This window comes from Ictidomys tridecemlineatus, chromosome 8 (assembly GCF_052094955.1).
Source record: "Ictidomys tridecemlineatus isolate mIctTri1 chromosome 8, mIctTri1.hap1, whole genome shotgun sequence".
NCBI lineage: Eukaryota > Metazoa > Chordata > Mammalia > Rodentia > Sciuridae > Ictidomys > Ictidomys tridecemlineatus.
The window spans coordinates 795,590-817,167 of record NC_135484.1 but is presented as its reverse complement, the minus strand read 5'-3'; the positions used below and the strand labels follow the sequence as shown (position 1 = coordinate 817,167).

The following is a 21,578-nucleotide window of genomic DNA, read 5'->3' as shown; positions in this document are numbered from 1 at the left end:
CACATGATTTAAATGGTTTAATTTAAATTGGGTAAACAGCTGTTGAGGATTGTTTTAATATGTGAACAAATAAGGAGGTTAATAGATCTGTTTGTTTACTTTAACCTTTCCTTTTCATTATATCTAATTCTATTCAGGATACTAAATTGTTTAGAAAATTGCTTTCTTTTAGTGCCTGCTGGAATGTTACATAATTTTTTTTAGCCATCATTGCCAGAATTCCTATCTTTATCCCAGTGCCAGTGAAGACAAAGATAAAACCAAACTACAGCTTCTGCAATAGCTATCACAATAAATTGTATAAACTGATGCATCAGTGAATAATAATTCAACAAGTGATGCTCAATCAAGAAGTCGATTTACTTTGGGAGGAAATGAACATATTAATAGATTCCTCTGCTTTGAACTGCTTGCAGAACTTGCCTGGACCATGTATCACTTGTATGCATTGTGAACTATCTGTTTGTGCAGCAAATTGTGATAGTGTTGGAGTATTTTTGCTGATGGTGTCATTGATGGTACAATTTTTCCAAAAGGAGCCATCAATCGGCTTGGTGTCGTGGCATTTCTGTATCCTCCTCCCTTCTGCTTGTGATGGTCATTCAGCTAAAATTTGGGGGCCAACAGAGGTGAGGCAAAGAACCTCACCCCCCTACTGGTGCAAAGGCCTATCCACAAGTATGGCTATATGTTGGGTCGGTAGTCAATGACGGGTAAGATTCAATTACAATGGTACCAACCTAAGACAGGAGGCTGACGCCCTGAGGTCAGCTCATCCAATGACGGGTAAGGACCATATGTAGTATTGGACAACCTAAGGCAGGCACGGTCCCTAGGCCACATGCTTGGTGTTTAATTAAACAGAAGGGGGGAGATGCTGAGAGCCATAGCCGAGTTGGAATGAGGCATGGCATTTTTGCCAGAATGGAGTGGTTGAGAGGTGAAGCCAGCAGGCCATTGAGATGATGATGATGATGTTAAGCTGTGTATTCAATTGTATATTAGACCCCTGCTCTCCGCCTCAGGCGCCGGCTACTTTGGAGGAGGTCTCTTGGGATTCCTGGGGTGTTCTCTTTGGTTGGGGAAGTGCCGGAGGAGGGATTTCCTCCTGTTGGTGTGTGGTGTGTCCCAGGGGAAGGCCGCTTGCGTGGTGGCGTTCGCAGGAGTTCGGAAATAAAGTTTGTTCCTGCTTGAGTGGCTCGTGATTTGTGCCCAGCCAGACTGTGGCAACTAAAAACTGTTGTCATCTTTTTCTTTGATTTATTTTGTATATTTATGTTTAGTTCCCAAAATAATATGTATTATTTCTTTTAAAAGGCACTTAGAAATAATATCTCAGAAGGTAAAATAAACAATTTTTCTCTACCTGTAGCTTATATTTAATAAATGACTATATATTTACACAAATTCTACCAAGGATGGAGTTGATTTTTTGTCATGGCCAATTGCTCATTAAGTCCACACTATGACCAAGGGTTCATCCGGGGCTGGCTCTTGTCCTGCAGTGGCTGACACCAGCACACAGGCAGGCTCTCTCTACGCACTCCTGCTTTAACTTCTGTTGGATACCCATTAGCTCAACGCTTCAGAATCTGCACAAGCCTGCCCGTGGGGTTCGCTGGGGAACTCTGCCCCCGTCCCCTTTCCCTTGGTACCCTGTTGATCCTTGAGATAAAAGTGGCCACATTGCTTCAATCACAAACTTCCTTGGCACTGTCAATAGCAGAATCAGATGTGTCACAGGAATCCTATGTGCTGAGTGTAGCTGACTTATTTTAAGACAAATTTCTAAAGCTGGGTTTATAAATCATTTACAAAGAGATTGAGCAGAACCAAAATTACAGTCCAACTGTCAAATTCCTGCAGGGTGACCACAGTGTGCTCAGGGCCAGAGGCCACAGCAGTGAGTGCTTGCAGAGCAGAGGGCCTTGCCAGACCATCAGGAACACATATCTCCTGCTCGCCAGATATTAGGTCAACACCATTAAATATCATGTGAACCATCTTGCATGGCCCCGGCTCAAAAGCTGCGAACACAAACAGCTGCACTCAGGCCCTGGCATGCAGGCGCCTCTCACCGAGGGCCATGTGCTGCCCAGACCCCTCCACTCTGCTCCAGAGCCGGGGCCTTCCAGGGGAGGACGGAGGAGACCCTTGGGGACCAGCTTTCAGATCTGCCTTCCTCCTGTCCTTCCCTTTACAGGTTTCTTGGGCTGTATGTCGAAGCTGATAAGCGCTGCTCTATTCTGCAGGAGCTGCACACACCAGGCCTCCTGCCCTTGGCTTCCAGCACCCCCAACTGTGTGGGATGCAGGCGAGCAAAGAGCCCACTGTGCAAAAGCAGGCAGGGTCTGGGCTCCGGCTCTGAGGCTTCCCCGGCTCACGCACAGTAGGTACGTGCAGTCTGTGTAAGGCTGCTAGCATTTGCTGCTGGTCCAACAGGACACTGTTGGAGGAGGGGAGGTCAGAGTTTGAGGCCTCACCTCCTTAGCTTCCCTCCTGGCGAGGAGTTTAGCCTCTGTGTTGTGGATTCAATTCAAGTCATGCATCAGCTACCAGAAGGCTGGCCTCTACATCTGCCCAGAGTCATAGGGAAAATTCTGTGATCAGAGAGCATTGCACTTCTAAAAGGCAGCACAGACTTCCTAACACACACACACACACGCACACGCCTTATTCCTGGGACTGGCCACATCATCCTGTGTGAGCACCTACCAGCAAGCATTCCATACCAATCCCATGTCCCCCAACACTGCCTGTTGTCATCTGCTCACACCTGTGCCGTCTGCCTTCTACACGAGGCTCAGCTCCATGGAACCAGGGTCACACCAGCCCTTTCATGCCTTTCAACCCCATAACTATTTGTTGAACAGTGGATTGCATTTTGTACTTTGTTATACTTTCTTGTTTTCATAGTCATTAGGCGGCCTTTCCAGGTTTTCTTGTTTTCCAAGGTCAATTTCACACTCTCAAGTTGCAAGTAGACACTTGTGGTAGAGGGTTAGAAGGCGATGAATTTTTCTGGAATTAAGAACATCAGTGCTGACCCTGACCCTACCCTCGCCTGGACACAAAGGCAGTGGCATCCTGATCCAGGGAGGTCTGTACCTGACATGGGGACAGAAGCTGCATCCTCTGCCATGCAGAGTGGAAGCACCTGGAGAAGAGAGAGGACCTGCACGTGCAGAAGGCGTGCTTCAGGAGCACAGGCACACAGCCTCTGCTGACACTGCCATGCGCACCACTCGCCTGCTGACAGCCCAGGGCTTATGCCAAACGCAGACTCTGGACATGGTGTCATGGGAGATCAGGGTCTTGGGGAAACAGGAGAGAAAGTCAGCAGCTGGTGAAGGGGCCAGCTGCAAGACCGGAGGTCTAGGAAAAGAGGGTCCTCCCGAGCATGTGCAGGGGCAGGGGTGGCCCTGACAGGCGGGCAGAAGGAGCCAAGGAGACCACTGGGATGAGGTTCTCCACAAAGACAAAACCTGAGCACAAGCACGCAGCAAGGGCAAGACTGCCCTGGACAGTAAAAGACTTGCAGGAAAGCAGGAGTCCAGCAGAGGGCAGTGAGGCACAGAAAGAACCAGACTGGCATCCCAAACCCAGGTGGAAGAGCCACTGCAGTGACCGCTGTGACCACGAGGGGGCAGTGCTATATGTGTGCTGAGGAAGAGCCCCAAGACAGTGGTGCCCAGCCTAGCTGAACCTCCCAAGTGTCCCCAGACAAGAGGCCTGGGCTTAGGTCCAGGCAGACATTTAAATGGTGACACATCCCCGGGCTCAGAGAGTGTCAGACGTGTCAGAGAGGCAGACAGGCCCACATGGAAGTCCTACCTCTGCACGGCAAGTGAAGGAGCAACAAGTACATGGCCCAGAGCAAAGAGGCCACAGACCCTAGGGGAAGGAGTTCAGTGTGCACAGGGCCTCGCAGGGAGGAGCTCCGTGTGCACAGAGCCCAGGGGACAGGAGCTCCCTGTACACAGAGACCAGGGGACAGGAGCTCCCTGTGCACAGAGCCCAGGAGACAGGAGCCCCCTGTGCACAGAGCCCAGGGGACAGGAGCCCCCTGTGCACAGAGCCCAGGGGACAGGAGCCCCCTGTGCACAGAGCCCAGGGGACAGGAGCCCCCTGTGCACAGAGCCCAGGGGACAGGAGCCCCCTGTGCACAGAGCCCAGGGGACAGGAGCCCCCTGTGCACAGAGCCCAGGGGACAGGAGCCCCCTGTGCACAGAGCCCAGGGGACAGGAGCCCCCTGTGCACAGAGCCCAGGGGACAGGAGCCCCCTGTGCACAGAGCCCAGGGGACAGGAGCCCCCTGTGCACAGAGCCCAGGGGACAGGAGCCCCCTGTGCACAGAGCCCAGGGGACAGGAGCCCCCTGTGCACAGAGCCCAGGGGACAGGAGCTCCCTGTGCACAGAGCCCAGGGGACAGCAGCTCCCTGTGCACAGAGACCAGGGGACAGGAGCTCCCTGTGCACAGAGCCCAGGGGACAGGAGCTCCCTGTGCACAGAGCCCAGGGGACAGGAGCTCCCTGTGCACAGAGCCCAGGGGACAGGAGCCCCCTGTGCACAGAGCCCAGGGGACAGGAGCTCCCTGTGCACAGAGCCCAGGGGACAGGAGCTCCCTGTGCACAGAGCCCAGGGGACAGGAGCCCCCTGTGCACAGAGCCCAGGGGACAGGAGCTCCCTGTGCACAGAGCCCAGGGGACAGGAGCTCCCTGTGCACAGAGCCCAGGGGACAGGAGCTCCCTGTGCACAGAGCCCAGGGGACAGGAGCTCCCTGTGCACAGAGACCAGGGGACAGCAGCTCCCTGTGCACAGAGCCCAGGGGACAGCAGCTCCCTGTGCACAGAACTTTGGAGGGGTGAGCCTCACCCACCACCACCGTGATGGCCACTGTTTTTGCCACAGGCAGTGAGGGAGATGGCGGTCCCATGGGCGGCGTGATCGCCACCTGGCAATGGCTCTGCAGCAGGAAGCCTGTGTGCAGGTGTGCTCATGCATGTTCTGCGGTCCTCCCCCCCTTGGGGAGGCACGGGTCTCTCCGGGTCAAGATCATGGTAAGGTGAGTTCCACAGGTGGCCCTCCCAGTCTGACCCTTCTGGTTTGTGTCACAGGTGGACTCTGGTCCAGGGAGCAGCGTGTGTCTGTGTCTGTGGCGCTGCCCTACTGAGGAGGTGCGCTGTGGAGCTCATCGCCACTTGCCGCGCTCCAGGGGTGACGGGCTGAGTGCGTGGGCCCACGTCCGTGACCCGCTCCACGGGAGGCTGGACACCACCTGAGGACACTGGCATTTATATTCATGGGAGAGGGAGGTCAGGGCTTTCTCTCCTGCGAGGTTCTGCCTGGTTTGGTGTCAGAGTACTTGTGGCCTCACAGAGCGACACCCGGGCCCCTTCTTCCTGCTGGAGGCCTGGGAAACCCGATGTCCCTTCTCCTTCACCTCCGCCAGGGGAGCCATCTTGCCCCGGGCTGCTCCTCGCGGGAAGTTCCTGGGTCGCCTGCTCAGCCTCTGTGGGGATCCACCACACTTTCCTCAGGGACAGTCTTCATGGGACGGTGTCTGTGACGGTCAGCCTTCCCTGCTGTGACCAGCTGCCTGAGGAAGACAACTCAAAGGAGGAAAGGCCTCTCTGGGGTCGGTTTCAGGAATCCCAGTCCATGGCGGCCCAGGGCCCTGAGCCTGCGGGGAGGCAGCAGGGAAGCAGAGAGACGGGGTGGAGGGCCGGCACGTCCCAGTGACCACGGCTCCCGACCAGGCCCTGCCTCCCAACAGTGCCCCCAGCTGGGCCCAAGCTGCCCCACGGGAGCCATGGGGGACACGGAAGAGGACGGCCGTGTCCATTCACGCGCACTGTCTTCTCCTTCGCCACGCGAGCCCCTGTGCAGCTGCAGGTCTCCGACCTTTCTGTGTAGTTGGCCATGGAGTCCGCTTCCACTGCTGACTGGCCGCTGCTGCTGGGTGGCCTTTTCCCATCCTCCTCACCCAGGCTTTGGGAGCACCATGAATGTACCAAGCAGGTACAGTTTATGGTGTAATCTCAGGCTGAATCTATGGCTAAACCTGAGATCATTTTAATTTATATTAAGGTCAATTTAGCATCAACATGTGTGAATACATATTTAACTGCCCTGAGATTTACTGAAAGTATGATTTTTTTTTTAAATAGTTTATCTAGAAAACAAAGTAGTATCTTGTTTTAGGGGAAAACCCTAAATCGTACTGAAACGCCGCGGTGGTCTGATGGAGCAGAGCCAGGCCAGGCTTCAGGAAGCCTCTGCGGTGCCTGCCCAGTGGCACACGAGCTACAAACGTCCCAGTAAGCCCCTGGCTTTCCTTAGGCCACAGAAGCCACCGACACTTCAAGGCGGCACTAAGGCTACGCCGCTGTTTGACACCTGCCCATCATGAGGCACGGCTCCATCACCATCCCAGAACCTACCGGGCAGTGGACAGGTCTCAGAACCACAGGACACACAGAGCTTAGGCCGCTCCCTCCTCAGGAAGCCAGCCCAGCGCCCATGTCGCCGCCACATGATTTTCCTGAAGAACCAGAGACTCATTGCTAGATCTTAGGCCTGACAATCGTTATGGGGAATTCCAAGAAATATTTCAAATTCTTAAACTCAGTAACTGAGGAAAAATAAACTAACTTACCAGAAATTAAGACTTTTTCTTCTTTTAAGATTTATCATAAGTCATGGAAATCCAAGGCAAAACTAAAGGCAATAAAGTATTTCCCACAGCTCACTTGTCCTGGGAGGTGGGGCTCTGCCTCCGCCCAGACGCACCCAGCCGCTAAAGCCGCTGTGGCTGGGTTCTCTGGTGGCCGCCATGACCACCCACACCCGGGACCCAGCTTGCCTGCAGCTGGCCCTGCAAGGGCTGTGGGTCAGAGCAGCCAGGGAGGAGACCAGAGGAGGTGAGGGCACACTCCCTGCAGAGCAGGGACCTGGTGAGACCCAGCGGGAAGTGCCCATGCCAACCCATCCTTTTCCCGCGTTCTTTGATGCACAGGGACTGAAACCCAAGCACCTACCAGACGGAGGCTCCTTCACAGGAGCAAGACAGAGGTTGCCAGCAGGCCTATAGATCATCTCCAGAAAACACCAAGCTACCCTTCTGTGCCAACAAGAAAGAGACTTGAGGGAGTGGAGAGGAAGTTGTGGGCTAAGTGTTCACACAGGGTCTCCTGCGGTCCACCCTGAGAACGTGCTCCTTTAAGACCCCTGCAGGGGAAGCCCTCAGACCCATCAGAGCCCCTTTCCATGGGGTCTGCATGCCCCCAGTGTGCTCAGGACACCCCACTGTCCCCACAGAGGGCCACGTGATCCCAACCTCCACATCCACACAGACAGCCATCAGGCATTTACAGGACAGATTTCCAGGCTGGATATTTTTATGAGCCTGATAGTAACTGCTGCTGGATAAACCCAGGTATTTCTAGACACCTGGGTCCCACACTTGAAGTTTGGAGCTAACAAAACTGGGCTTATTCTGATTGCTTAAAAATAACAGGCACTATTGTAGTGGCACCCCCTTTCTCCACAGAAAAGCCTTAACTGGGCTTCTCCAGAATCTTCTCCAAGGCTGATTTTAGGACTGTCAGCAGAGTCTCTGCAGAAGAGTTCTGTGTAGAAAAACTTCCTATTTTTGTGTCGCCCTGTTTTATTTGGCCACTTGCCAGGAAGAAACCAGCACTCCAGGTGCTGGACACCCCCTTATCGGTTTTTCACGAACGTATCCAGTGTAGTAGTTTGTAGAAATGTGTAAACAAGGCCTCTGGCCTCCAGCTGGGCTTCACAGCACTCAAGAGCATGCAGTCTAAACGCGCAGGTTTTCAGTCTTCCGCTCAGTACCTTCAGGTCTGCCCAGCACGATCGCCTGCAAGGCCCTGAGGTGCCAGCCCAGGTCCGCAGCTGCCCCAACAGCCTAGAGAACAGCCCAGACAATGAAGCCCAAGACCCCATGCCCTTCTCCTCAAAGGGAACTCTCTAGGTTTCACTGATTCTCCATCTGGAACACTAGGAGCATTTTCTAAAATCAGAGAGTATTTTTTCCCACCATTTTAGCAACTCTCCACACATTGAAAGACACCGAGGTGCTGCAAATGGCTTATTCAGGTGAGACTCACCGCCTCTCAGGAACTTCCAGGTTCTGGCTCTAGGTGGAAGAATTTGGCAGTTGCCACTCTGTCCTGACGTGAACAGCCAAACGGCATGGAAACCGGCACCTTCCCTGCATCCCGCAAGCTACGCTGCTGCCCCAAACCAAATACAAGCAGACCAAGGAGCCACGGCTGTCCGGAGCTGAGTCCTGTGCAAAGCAGGCCAGTGGAGAGGCTCCAGCTGCCCAGGACAGACCACGAGGGTCAGCGGGTCAAGCCTGGGAGCGGAGCACTCCGGGGGCTGGGCGGCAGGGGTCCCTACCAAAGTGAGAAGGTGAAACCCCCTGCTTCCTGCTGGGGGGGGGGGCGGAAAGGAGCCCTTAAAACGGTCCCCAGCAGCCGCTCTCCTCAAAGGTCACGCTGAGACCAGCCAACCAGAGCCCAACACGTGGTGTTCACCAGAGCTACTGGGCCCACTCGGGGGCCAGCAGGCGTGAGAAGGCCACTGTCCTGGGCCAGGCTCACTAAGAGTGGCAAGCTGACTGCAGGGCTGCAGAAGTCCCTGCCAAACCTGCGGCAGCCTCAGCAGCAGCTGCTTGCCCCATGCATCAGGCCCACCTGCCCACAAAAGTTCATGGCCACACTAAGGACAAAAACGCAGTTTGAAGAGGTAGAGTCAGCGTCAGAACCAGGTTCTGACATGGCAGGGATGTTCCAAATGGAAAAACTGGAACTTAAAACAACAGTTGAGGGCCACAGGGCTCCAATGGGCAGAGAAGACAGCACACCAAGAAGACAGCAATGGAGCTCAGGGACGGGACCCCAAGAGAGACCAGAAGTACAGCTGGAGAGGAGGAGCACGTTGCCCAGACATGGAGACGCCGAGATGGCTGACGGTGGACTGGCCATGCTGAGTGAGCACCAGGGGAACTACCCAACGGAAAGCAAGGAGGACGAAGGACAGAGGGGCAGAAAGGGGCCCTGGCATGTGGGCAGCACAGGAGCCTGGCTGAGGGGCACCTGTCCATTCCAAGGCAGCAATCACACACCCAGACACCAGCCCAGGCGAGGAAACTGTGGACTGACACCTCCCACGGACGCCACACAGAATCCTCAATATTGGAAAATCTAACCAACAATGCAAAAGATGATACCCCACGACCAAGTGGTATCCTCCAGGTGTGCAAGACGGGTTCACCATTCAAAAATAAATAACACAAGCCATCACATCAACCAACTAAAGCAAAATCGCATGACCCCATCAACTGTGGAGAAAGAGCATTCAATAAAATCCAACAGCCACTCATGATAAAATTCTTGGCAAACTAAGAAGACAAGAGAACTTCCTCGACTTGATAAGGAATACCTACAAAACTCTACAGATTACCATGAACTTAGACAAGAAGATTGAAACTTTCCCACCAAGATCAGGAACAAGGCCACAGTGTCTTTTCTCACCAATCCCTTTCAACATCATACTGGAAAAACTGGATAATGTAATGAAAATGAAAAGGAAATAAAAGACATACAGATTGTGAAGGAAAAAAAGAAAATGTGTTTGCTCATAAAACATGTATCTATATAGACTATGCAAAAGAATCTATCTAAAAATCTGGAAATAATAGTGATTATAGCCAGCTACGGGACACAGGTTTAATAGACAGAAGTCAGTGCTCTTCTATGCATTAGCAGTGAACAAGTGGAACTTCAGATCTAAACTATGATACATTCCCATTGACACTCCAAAAATTAAAATATTTAGGTATAATTCTAAGAAAATATGTATAAGATCTAAATGAGAAAAAATACAAACCTCTGATGAATGACATAAAAAGTAAACACACATATATATATATGTAAATAAATAAAGAGGTTCTGCATGCCCCTGCATAGAAAGATGCTCAACATCAGTTCTTCCAAACTCAGTCTAGTCCAAATCCCAGCCTTATTCTCTGCTGTCGACAAACTGATTCTGAAGTTTACATGGAGTGGCAGAAGCCCCCGAGAGCTGAGGCCAGGCTGAAGAGTGAGTGAAGAGCGGCAGCCAAGGCGGGGTGCTGCCGGCCAAGAGGCAGACAGGGCAGACCAAGAGAACAGAGCAGCCAGAGGCGCCTGGCCACACCAGTCAGCAGCAGAGCTCGGCCCAGCAGCAAAGGCTGCTCAGGAGGACGGCGCCTTCCAATAAATGGTGCTGAGCACGCAGGTGCACACGCGAAAACCGCCACACCCCAGCCCCCCCTCACTCCTGCCCAGTCTTCCCTCCCCCCAGCCCCCCCTCGTCCTGCAGCCTTGAGCCTGCAGCTCTTCCCTGGGCCTCCCGCCAGCGCCGTGCCACGCCACTGGAATGCCTGGAAACTGCGCCAACCTGGCCGGAGGTGCCACGGCACAGGTGCTCCAGCCCACCACCGCCGGTCCCCAGAGCCAAAGGCAGGGTGCCCAGGAGCACAGGGACTGGCCCTGTGCAGCTGCGACATGTCATTCCATCAGGGTTCTGCTTTGTTTTGTTTTGTTGGCATTTACTCTTTGGCTCACATTTTTTAAATCATTTTTCTTTTCTCTCCTTTTTCTCCTTTTAACACCTCCTTTTCCTTCCTTTTCCCCGCGTTGCGTCCACCCCGGCCTCTCCCTGACCTTCTGTTGCCTTTCCTTTTTATCTGTGTCCTTTCTTAGCTTTTTAGCCTATTCCTTATCATTTCTGCCCCTGCTCTTCCTGCTGGTTTCACTTTGTGTCTGGTCTGCTGCCGTCTGCTATTGTGACTGTGCTTAGCTTCCTCTTTCTATGCCATGCTGGGACCAAGCCCAGCACCCTGAGCCCACCCAGCTAAGACCCAGCCCTACCCCACCCATGACGCAGCCCGTTCAGGTCAGCAGACACTTCTACTAAAGAACAGGAAGTAAAATCCCTGCAGATGACCTGTCCACACAGGCTTTGGCTCCTGGATATGGACCCCTGGATATGGACAGCAGAAAGAAATACAGAGTCGGTGGACACCTTGCCAACAAGGGGCCGCCGCAGGGTCACCCCCAGGCCTTCAGGAACACACTGAAGACTGGACTGGAGCAGCGACTATAGACCAATGTCCCTGATGGACACACACGCAAACATTCTCAATAAAGTGTTCCCGAGTGAAACTCAGCACGGCTCATGACCAAGTCGGTTCCACTCCAAGGTACAAGGATCGTTAAACACATGAAAACCACTGAAGATAACCAGCACGTCAGTAGAAACAACAGTAGAAATCACCTGTTCACCTTACTAGATGCAGAAAGAGACTGATAAAATTCAACACCCCTTCATGATAAATGCCCTAAAGAAACTAGGTAAGAAGGATGGTACCTCCAAGTAATAGACGGGGATGAACCAGTGAACAAATTCAGCAAAGCATCAGGGCCCTACATACACAAAGAGCAGCAGTGTTTTGTTTTGGTCAGCTTTGTTGCTGCTGTTATAAAAGACCCACCAGCACAACTGTAGAGGAGGAAAAGTTTATCTGAGGGCTCACGGTTTCAGAGATCTTAGTCCATAGAAGGCTGACTCCACTCCTCAGGACTCGAGGTGAGGCAGAACCTCACCTCGTGATTAATTATTGCATAGAATTAAAAACCTTCTGTACTGGTGGAAGAGTGCGGCAGGGGGAGCAGCCCATGATGGTGATCAGCAAGCAGACAATGAGGCAGTCCAGCCTCCAGACACACAATAAATAAGCCATAGCCACGCCCCAATGCCCCCTCCTCCAGCCATACCCACCACTTCAGAGTCCACTCAGTTAATCCCCGCAGGGGATTAATTCACTGACTGGGTTAAGACTCACAACCCATCATTTCTCTGAACTTTCTTGCATTGTCTCACATGTGAGGTTTTGGGAGACATCTCACATCCAAACCGTAACACCTTTCTATACCAATAATGAACTCACTGAGAAACCAGGAAAACAACCTAATTCACAACAGCCTCCAAAAACATGACCAAGGAACAAATCTAACAAGGAGGTGAAAGTCCCTACAATGAAAATCATAGAATGCTAGAAGACAATAGGAGATAGAAAGATTTCCCATGTTTGTAGGTTGGCAGAAATAATCTGTCTAAATGGGTCGGGTGCTGTGGGGCACAATTGTGATCCCAATGACTTGGGAGGCTGAGGCAGAAGGATTGCAAGTTCAAGGCCAGCCTCAGCAATTTAGTGAGGACCTCAACAACTTAGCAAGATCCTGTCTCAAAACAAAACGTTCAAAAGACTTTGAAACTACTTGAGGGAAACATCGGGGAGACATATAGATATTGGCATAAGCAACAATGTCCTGAATAGGATCCCACATACTCAGGAAATAAAAACCAGAATTGTCAGGGGATTGCATAGAATTAAAAAACCTTCTGCACAGCAAGGGAAACAATCACAGAGTGAAGGACAGCCTACAGAACAGGAAAAAAATCCTTGCAAGCTATTCACCTAACAGAGGACTAATATCCAGAATACATAAAGAACCCAAAGGAGTTAACATCAAAAAAACAGGTAATCAAACTGATAAACAGGAAAATGAGCTAAAAAGATACTCATAAAATGAAGTTAAAATGGTTAATAAATATTTGCAAAAAGCTCAAGATCTCTGGCCCTCAGGAAAATGCAATCAGAACTTCTCTGCGATTCCATCTGACCCCAATCACAGAGGCTATCACAGATGATGATAATAGCAGCTGGTGCTTGTGAGGACATGGAGAACAGGAAGCCTGTGCACCACGGGTGGGAATTTAAATCAGTACAGTGGAAAACAGTGTGGAAAGTCCCGCCATCCTGCTCCTGGGCACGGACACAGGAGACACCACATGGCCCTGCTCATGGTGGCACCTTGAGGTCAACACTGCTCGGTGCCCATGAACACCTGCAGTGAGACAAGAAAGACTGTGATGACCAAAGAAATGCAGAGGGAAGCCTTGGTCGCAAAGTAAAGTCAACTCACGACACATCTGAGGGATCCGTCAGCACCTGGGCCTGTGACCTGCCCCGTCTGGCTCTGCTTGAAGGCCCAGTGAGGCCCCCATGGACCCTGGCCCACCACAGGAGCGTGTGAGGGACGCAATGTCCAACCGCTCTCCACTGAGTCCTTCAGGCTCCTTCTCTGGAGCGGTACACAGCCCGCGGGGCGTCTGCAGCCCTGGGGTTGATCAGGCACCACTCCCGATAGCCAGAGTCTGGAACAAGCCCAGGTGCCCGTCATCGAGGATGCACGATGGGGAATGGCCACACGTTCCCAAGAAAAGCAGTTGTCTCAGTCCATGCAATACCAGTTCATTACGAGGAAAAGCGATGACATCTCAGGATTCTCTGTAGCAGGGAAGAAAAGTGGGGCCCTAAACGCCCACCAGCAGAGGACTGGGAAGACAGGCCAGGGTGGAGGAAGCCCTGGGATGGTGCAGCAGCCCGGCTGACTGCCCTGATCTGCGCCTCACCGTGGCGTGCACTTCAGCAGTGAGCCACGTGAAGGACCGCCACAGGTCCCGGCAAGTGAGGGGCAGCGTGAGCGGTGTGCACGTCGGGTTCCCTGAGGCAGAGCTTCAGGCCTGACCAGGCTGAACCGATAGTCCCCAGGCTTAGGCTGAGTCAGCATGGATATTCTTACCCTCACAGGGGCCTCCTCTATATTTTAACACAAGAACATCCATCTTTCTTTACCACTGATTTGCTACTGTTATTGCCTTTTCTCTTAATTAAGACAGTTCCTTTAAATTTCATGGTCCTCCTCCTACATACAAATTCTGGTCCTGAGATCTTTGAGACCTTGTTCCCCTGGTCCCAGTTCCTGCTTCCTCCCTTCAGCACTCAGGATGGCCACACATGACCCCATTTTTCAGCTGGAAGGAGCACAGAGACACAACATGACAAATACTGTCAGTATTGAAAAACACCCTCTGCATTTCTCTTTCTCGCCATTAAAGGTGCATTTCCTAAGTTCTCCCTGCAGACAGTGAAACCAGATCGATCTTAAGCATTATAAAATTTCACCCAGATAAAGTCTGACAGATATGAGCAGCATGGGGCAAGAGGTTGCACAGGGAGGTGTACCTGGGGAGCCGCCGGGTTGAAGGCCACTTCAGAGACGGTGTCTGTGTGTCCAGCCAGCCGATGGGAAAATGTGCTGCAGCCCAGGTTGTACACGTAAGCCTAGGAGACAAGAACACGGGTTCTGGGCGGGCTGGGTGGGGCAGGCTCCATACCCTGCAGGGGAGGGCCGTCTGCAGCTGATCAGTGTGCAAGCACGTCGCCCCCAGAGAGCACGTGTGCGCTCGCTCTCTCCTGGCACACCCCACAGTTCCCCAGCAGTTCAGAGCAGGGGTCTGTGTCCACAATTGAGGTTAAGGAGAAGAGATTTCTATTTCAAACTCACCTTAACGTCCCCGAGTGCAGGAGAAAGACGCCCCCGCGTCCCTCCGGCACCTGCCCTTGGTGTCCCCTCTGGCAACCTGGAGCTGGAGCCGTGCTCACCAGGGCTGCTTGCCGAGGGATCACCGATCACATCATGGGTACATACAGCCACCGGTGCCGTTGGGCTCTTCCTTTAGGGACAGGGAACATCCATGCTGCTGGGGCCTGAGAGGAGAGCACTGCCGAGTGGAGACACCGAGCACCTTCTGAAGATCGTGGTGACGGAGAGACGCCACGCCGCAGCGGGAGGAGGCCTGGCCACTGCTGCTCCCACAGCCTGATGTGGGGACGCCGCTTGTGCCGGACCTTCCCTGGACTCTGCCAGTGGCTGGGGTCTTGGAGTAGGTCTCCAGTGGAGTTCCCAGTAGGGGAAGTGCCTGTGTGTCACCTGGAGGCACACACTGCCCTCTACCGTCTGCACACAGTGCTGGTGCAGGGCCAACTCCCCTAACAGGCCTGCACAGCATGTCACCTGCCACCAGGTGAGCACCACCAGGCCTGACCTTTGCTCTGGGCCTGAGGCTGCGAGCACAGCTGCTGGAACCACTGCCCACCGTGGTCCTGCCCAGAGGCCACACTGGCTTCTCTGCGAGCCTGCGGTCTTCCTAGTCCGCCAAGAACAGTGTCCTTCATCTGCGACTCAGGCTGCCTCCAGGGCCCTCTGGCTCGTGGGTCTTGGCTTCTTCAGGACCAGTGAGCCCCAGGCTCTCCTCTCTGTGCAGGCAGAGTATGGGGAGGACCCTAGCAGGGCCTTGCAGGGCCCACGTTTCCGTACTGACAGGAGCCTCTTCCTCGGTGAGTCCAGACCTTCAGGGTCTCCTGAGTGAGGGTCAGCTCCTCATGTCGATTCATAATGAAGACCATGAAGGTCTGGACCACGAGGAACTGACCCTCAGTCAGGAGACCCTGAAGGTCTGGACTCACCGAGGAAGAGGCGCTCTCCCAGAGTGCTGGGCGTGGAATTGGGATTTGAAGCACAGCCTCAATTCCAAAGACGAGGAAGCCACAGTGGCCAGGAGAAGAGGGCGAGGTGTGAGGCTGGGATACAAAGCACGCGGGGCAGACAGAGGCTGACCCTCAGGAAGTGCAAGGGTGTTGCAGGTAACGAGAGGACACAGGAAGAAAGTGTAGAATGAGAAAAGGAGTCCAGCCCAGGAGGACCTCCAGGGTGGGGCCAGGCCAGGGTCTCTGGTGCCGAGAGGTGAGGCTGTGTTTCCTCAGAGAGCCCAGGGAAGCTGTGCCTGCAGGAGGAGGGGGAAGGATGGCCGCTGCGCTGACGGCCGCAGACCACCAGAGGGGGGAAGATGGGGCTGCCCCCAGCAGGCCAGGCGGAGCCGCTCGCTGAGTGGTCATGCACACCCTTCACGTGGAACCAGGGTAAATGCACTCATTAAGACAAAAGCCAGGTCCTACAGGAAGCAAACGACGTAACCCAAACGAAGCTTGTGACCCTTGGTGTCCTCTGCGGGCTGCTGCAGGACTGGAGCTCAAGCCCACAGGGATCTCAGGAAACCGCCTGCACAGGCGTGCTGAGCTCGCACCACACACTGTCATCTCTGCCATCCGGGCAGACAAGAGGGCCCCACGTTCCCAGAGAGCCACTTGGAACCTAGGGACCACGCACACCTGTTGTCTGCCTGGAGCTGCAGGCCAAGGCTGCGCCTGCTCCTGGGAGGACCCTGCCCTCCCAGCCCCCTGCTCGCTCCGCAGACGCCAGAACAAAGCCAGCTTCTCCGTGGCTGCCATGCACCTTCCGGATTCCCTGGACACGTCTGAGAACTTCCTTCTTCCTAATCGTGGAGGATGGCAGTAGGGCCACCTGGAAGGGGCACAATGGCCTCAGGGGGACCAGCCCAGCCCTGGGCTCAATCAGGTGAGACTCGTCCTCTTTGCAGGCAGACATGTTTTTGTCACCATTTGCACCAGAGGGAAAATGTTTGGAAAAATATGAAAGATAATTCCTTAATCTTGGTTAAAGACAAAAAGGTCAGATTAAAAGCACTTAGTGAATCACAAATATGATGAATTAAAAGCAAGCTTCACTTAGATCCAAATTAAACTCCTAGAAATAAACTATAAGGAAAACATCTTGAAAGTATCCAGAAAGAAAATCAGCATAAAGGAAGTCCGTGGCAGGGAGCAGGGCAGGTTCTCGTCAGAGCCACGCAGCTGGGGCCCAGGTGCTGGGGAAGGGCGAACCAGGGCCTCCCGGGCATCGAGGGCATCGAGGAAGGCGGGCAGTGCAGGAGCCATACAGCCGAGAGCTGGGCAGGAACCCTCCAGCAGGAAAGCAGCTCCACGGGAAAAGCTGGTGCCACGGGGCGCAGAGTGCACACGGCGGGATGTGGGTCTTGGCACCAGCCTAGGCCCCACGGCACAGGCGGGAAGGAGCCGGGTCCTCGCGGAGCCCATGTACACATTTCCTTGAAGTGGTGGACGACCATGCCAAGAAGCCGAGAAGGCCAGCGGGACACAGCTCCAGAACACCCAAGCACTCAGCACGCAGCTCGGGCAGCGTGAAGTGGAGTGCTCACAGCACACTGAAATGACCAAACCGGAAAGGCACGGTGACCAAAGAGCAGCAGCCAACACAGGAGACCAGCAGAGACCCGAGGACAGCAGGCTGCCCCAGACACCAGCGTCACGCAGCACCCGTCGAGAGGAGCCAGCACGTGCAGCCACCTGAAGTCTGAAGTTCAGTCCCAGGCGTGGGCAAGCCACACCAGGGCCCAGCAGGACGGGACCCGAGAAGCCAAAAGCTGCAATGACGCATTGATGCCGAGGGCTTCCCATGGAACAGACTTACTCACACACACTCACACACACACACACACTCACACACACACTCACACACACACACACTCACACACACTCACACACACACTCACACACACACACTCACACACATTCACACACACTCACACACACACACACTCACACACTCACACACACTCACACACACACTCACTCACACACATTCACACACACTCACACACACACTCACACACACACTCTCACACACATACACACACACTCACACACACACTCACACATACACACTCACACACACACATACACACACTCACACACACACTCACACACATACATACACGCTCACACACACACACTCACACTCACACACACACTCACACACATACACACACACACACTCACACACACACACTCACACACACACTCTCACACACACACTCACACACACTCACACACACACACACACACACTCACACACACTCATACACATACACACACACTCACACACACTCACACACACACTCACACACACACACACTCACACACACTCACACACACACATACACACACACACTCACACACACACTCACACACACACACACTCACACACTCACACACACTCACACACTCACACACACTCACACACTCACACACATACACACACACTCACACACACACTCACACACACACACACACACACACACACACACACACCAGTTCTTTATGTTTTGAATTGTCATAACTGTGTCCTAACAGTGTTGGAGACTGATTTTTTCCCCACAAAGTCCATCAGTGAAAGCCAAGCCAAGGGGATAGTGTCTGAGGTGGGGCTGCTGGAGGCAGCTGGGTCCCGTGGGCTCAGGAGCCTGTGGCCTCCCCTCCTTCCCCTACTTGCCCTCATGGGAGGACACGGGAAAAGTGGCCATCTGCAAGCCAGCAAGACACTCTCACTGGGCATGAGTGGACACTGCAGAAGCTCTGCCTGAGCACCCCTGGGCAGTGGTCTTCGCAGTCCAGGCAGGCAGCCATGCCCATGCTCACCCACCTGCAGAACTGGACCTGCCAAGGTTGACCACAAATACCTTTCAAAACAGCACCTGGGCCCACCTGAGCCATAGCTGGGCAGCCCAGGGTGGCTCCCTGGGGTTGGGGGAGCAGATAGCCCAGGTGTCCCCCCAGGACCAGTGTCCTCCCTCATGCAGTCCTGGCCCCAAGCCCAGCACTGAGTCTGACGGAGTGGCAGCCCCGGAGACCCTGCAGTGCCCACGGGTCCTCTTCTGTCCACTTGCCCAGCCTCCAGCCTCCTCCTCAGCTGACAGCGTGGGCGCTCACGTGGCTGGCACTCCTGAGACACCTTTCCACCTCTGCAGGTCAGACGGGGTTTTTCAAATCTCCCTTCTCCGCCCCTTCAGTTGTCGGATTGACTCTTCTCTCCTTGGGTCCCTTGCCTCCGCGTCCTGAGGAGCCACGCAGTCCCTTCGACACCCGCAGCAGCCTCTCCAGCAGACGCCCAGCTCCTCACGCTGCGCTCTGCCTTCCCAGCCCCTGAAGAGCCAGGCTCGGCCACGCGCCTGCCCTGGTTTCCAGCACCTGCTTCCTCCCTCCCCTGCAGCCTCGCTGGGGTGGCCTTCGCTGTCCACGCTTCTGCCAGCGTCTGGCCACGCCATGGGCATGCTCTCTGTGTGTCAGATGCCCGCAGCGATCTCCTGGGCCCCCCGGCCACGCTGTGCCAGCCTGCGCCATCCCGCCCCAGCACTGCTTCCACGTGCACAGCCTCCACGGCAGCTCCCGCTCGCTCACACCACCTGCTCCTGCGCCTGTGGGGTGCTGCCACGCTCAGTGCCAGGGCCAGCACTTGGCACGGGCCTTCTGGCTGCGGCCTCACGGGCAAGGGAGGCACAGTCCATCGTGAGGGCCCACAGGTGCCCTCTGGATGCCATCACAGTGTCAGCGGAACTCAGCATGAGCTTTGAGTGGGACACTCACCACAGCAGCCCCCCGAGGAGAAGGAGTGACGGGAACCAGACCTGGCTGGGAGGGGACACTGCAGACACCCTAAGAAACCAGGGCCCGAAGGGCAGCTCTCCTCCCCAGCCTTCCTCGGAGTCTGACTTCTCCCTCTTGATATGCAAACAGCCCTGGGCCAGGCCCTCCAGGTCTAAGGAGCCTGTGAAAGGGCCCTTCTGCTGTCTCTGGGAGCACGCTCCATGTCAGGGGCCCCACAAGGCCTTCAGCCACACAGACCAGGAACTTTTTAAAAAAGACACAAGTGACAGGAGGGGTCCAAGAGGACGCCAAATGACCTGTAAACGTCGTGAGAGCCTGGTCAGGGCTCAGAGCTGGAGTCTCTCCTCCGGGCCTGCTGGAGTGAAATAGAGTCTGGATTCTCCTCCTCCCCAGCGCTGCTGGTGTTCTCTGCCCGTCTGTTTCCACAACAAAAGGACAGAGAAACCAGGGCCACGTGAAGACAGCACCCCACCCAGTAAGGCCAAGGATGTACCCCCTGGACCGGCTCTCCCTCAGATGCCTGAGAAGCAGCAGGCAGACGGATGGTCTCTAGCATCATGAGCAAGATAACATCTGCAGGGTAGGCCTCCCACGGTGGTGCACCTGACCCCCTCGTGTGTCAGGGACACAGGGATGTTGATGAGCTGTGCTCCAGACCCCCTGAAGGTGCAAGCGCTGTGCGGCGGGGGCCAGGGGAAAGGGCAGAAAGGCCCCTCACAGCGTCACCTGCATCCCCAGGACACACCATGCAAGGGTGCTCAGAGCGCACGTGCAGTGCTGCGAGAGGCTTGGGCCCGGGTGGGTGCTCCCCAAGTTTCAGTAAAGAAGTGGCGTCTGTGCCTCCCGCACACGGCCACTGAAGCATGAGACTGGGCACCTCGAGCGACACGGGGCACCCAGCGTGCCCATCCTCAGAGTGACCAGACAGCATCACTAGATTCTGTGTCCCACGTCCCTCACCCACACCTACATGTCTGTCCTCAGCTCCGCAGGCCACAAACCGTCCACAAGGGCTGAAAGCAATTCTGCAGGGGTAGCCACGGTTCGGATGTCCTTCAAAACTGCGCTCACACCTGCGAGGACAGCAAGGAACAGCAGGGGAAAAGGAGCACATCTCACCCAGGTGGAGACGGCACACCAGCAGCCCTTTCCTTCACAAAAGGAAGAAACTATCGTGGAAAAAAACCCTTATTTTTGCTGCAGTTCTGAGGACTGAACTCTGGGCCTTGCCAAGGAGCCGGGCAAGCTCCCACCACTGAGCCACACCCAGAACATTCTATGTTCGAGAAGTTTAAATGGCAAACAATTAAAGAGCTCTTGAAGAGCAATTCAAACACTATTTGATACCATAAATTCTCAAAGATGACAGAACCAGCAATACGTGAGCCTTCCCTATATGATCGATATTAAATAACAGTGATCTCTGGAGACTGCTGTGCTGCAGGACCTTCCAGATCACCACGGTGCGGGAGGCAGCCTGCCTCAAACGTGCAGAGCCTAGGCTCACTTCCCAGCAGAGGAACGGAAGGGCCGGGCTATCCAGGGAGTCAAGGTTCACAAACAGCTGCTTACAAAGTACCACTTTTAAAAAGGTCAGAGCATCCTGAGTGAAATAAGCCAGGCTGCGGGACACACACCTGTGAGTGTGCCACAATCAGATGCCCTGTTTTGTACGATTATTATGCACAAATTAAAAAGAGAGAATTGGCGCTAGCTTTGCGAAGAGAACCTCCGAGCCTTCCCAGGGAAGCGCCTAGCGGCATGGCCTCCCGGGATGGGTGCCCCAGGGCTCCGCACCACCAACAGGTCCTGACTTGTGGGCCCGAGGACACCTGCAGAGGGGGCTTTCTCTCTGTTCTGGGACCGAGGGGCACAAGAGTGCCCTGTCGGCTCATGGGGGAAGTGTGTCCTGGTGCACACCGTTGAGCAGGTGCTGGTCTCATGCACCGACGCCCTGGGTTCTAGCCTAGCAAGGCCCAGCTCAGCCTCCTCAACTGTGCCTGGGTGAGCCACAGCCTCGGCATGTTGGGAAGCCCCCGGGCCTCGCTCCCAGCTCCAGCCACCTCCCCGTGGCAGTGCTGGGATACGTGCAGGACTTACCTCAGGGTCCTCAGGTCCCACAGTCTCACCCCTTCACCAACGGCTGTGGTCAGGAAAAGATTATAGGCCTGGAATTGCTGGGTCGTAAAGGACGATCCCTGAAATCAGAAGGGAAAAGTCAAGACGGGTTTCTAAAGGCTGGATTTTAAAGCATTCTGCTGCTGGGCACAGGG

The 21,578-nt window shown here is 54.4% G+C and overlaps 1 protein-coding gene across 17 annotated transcripts in view; it reads right to left on the bottom strand.

Moving 5' to 3' along the window:
- The window catches only part of Wdr27 (WD repeat domain 27), a 199,069-nt gene that overhangs the window by 98,776 nt on the left and 78,715 nt on the right, over positions 1–21,578 (bottom strand). For 15 of the 17 annotated variants that reach the window (XR_013424649.1, XR_013424650.1, XR_013424648.1 and 12 more), the window contains 3 exons: positions 21,406–21,503; positions 20,276–20,378; positions 14,167–14,265 (listed from right to left, as the gene is read on the bottom strand). Coding sequence is in view for 6 of the 17 variants with exons in the window: in XM_078018657.1 (XP_077874783.1) it covers positions 14,167–14,265; positions 20,276–20,378; positions 21,406–21,503 (300 nt within the window). In the remaining 11 variants the exon portion in view is untranslated. Of the gene's footprint in view, positions 1–13,767; positions 13,956–14,166; positions 14,266–16,494; positions 17,067–20,275; positions 20,379–21,405; positions 21,504–21,578 lie in introns of those variants that run through there. The other 2 variants (XM_078018659.1, XM_078018661.1) reach the window with 2 other exon arrangements.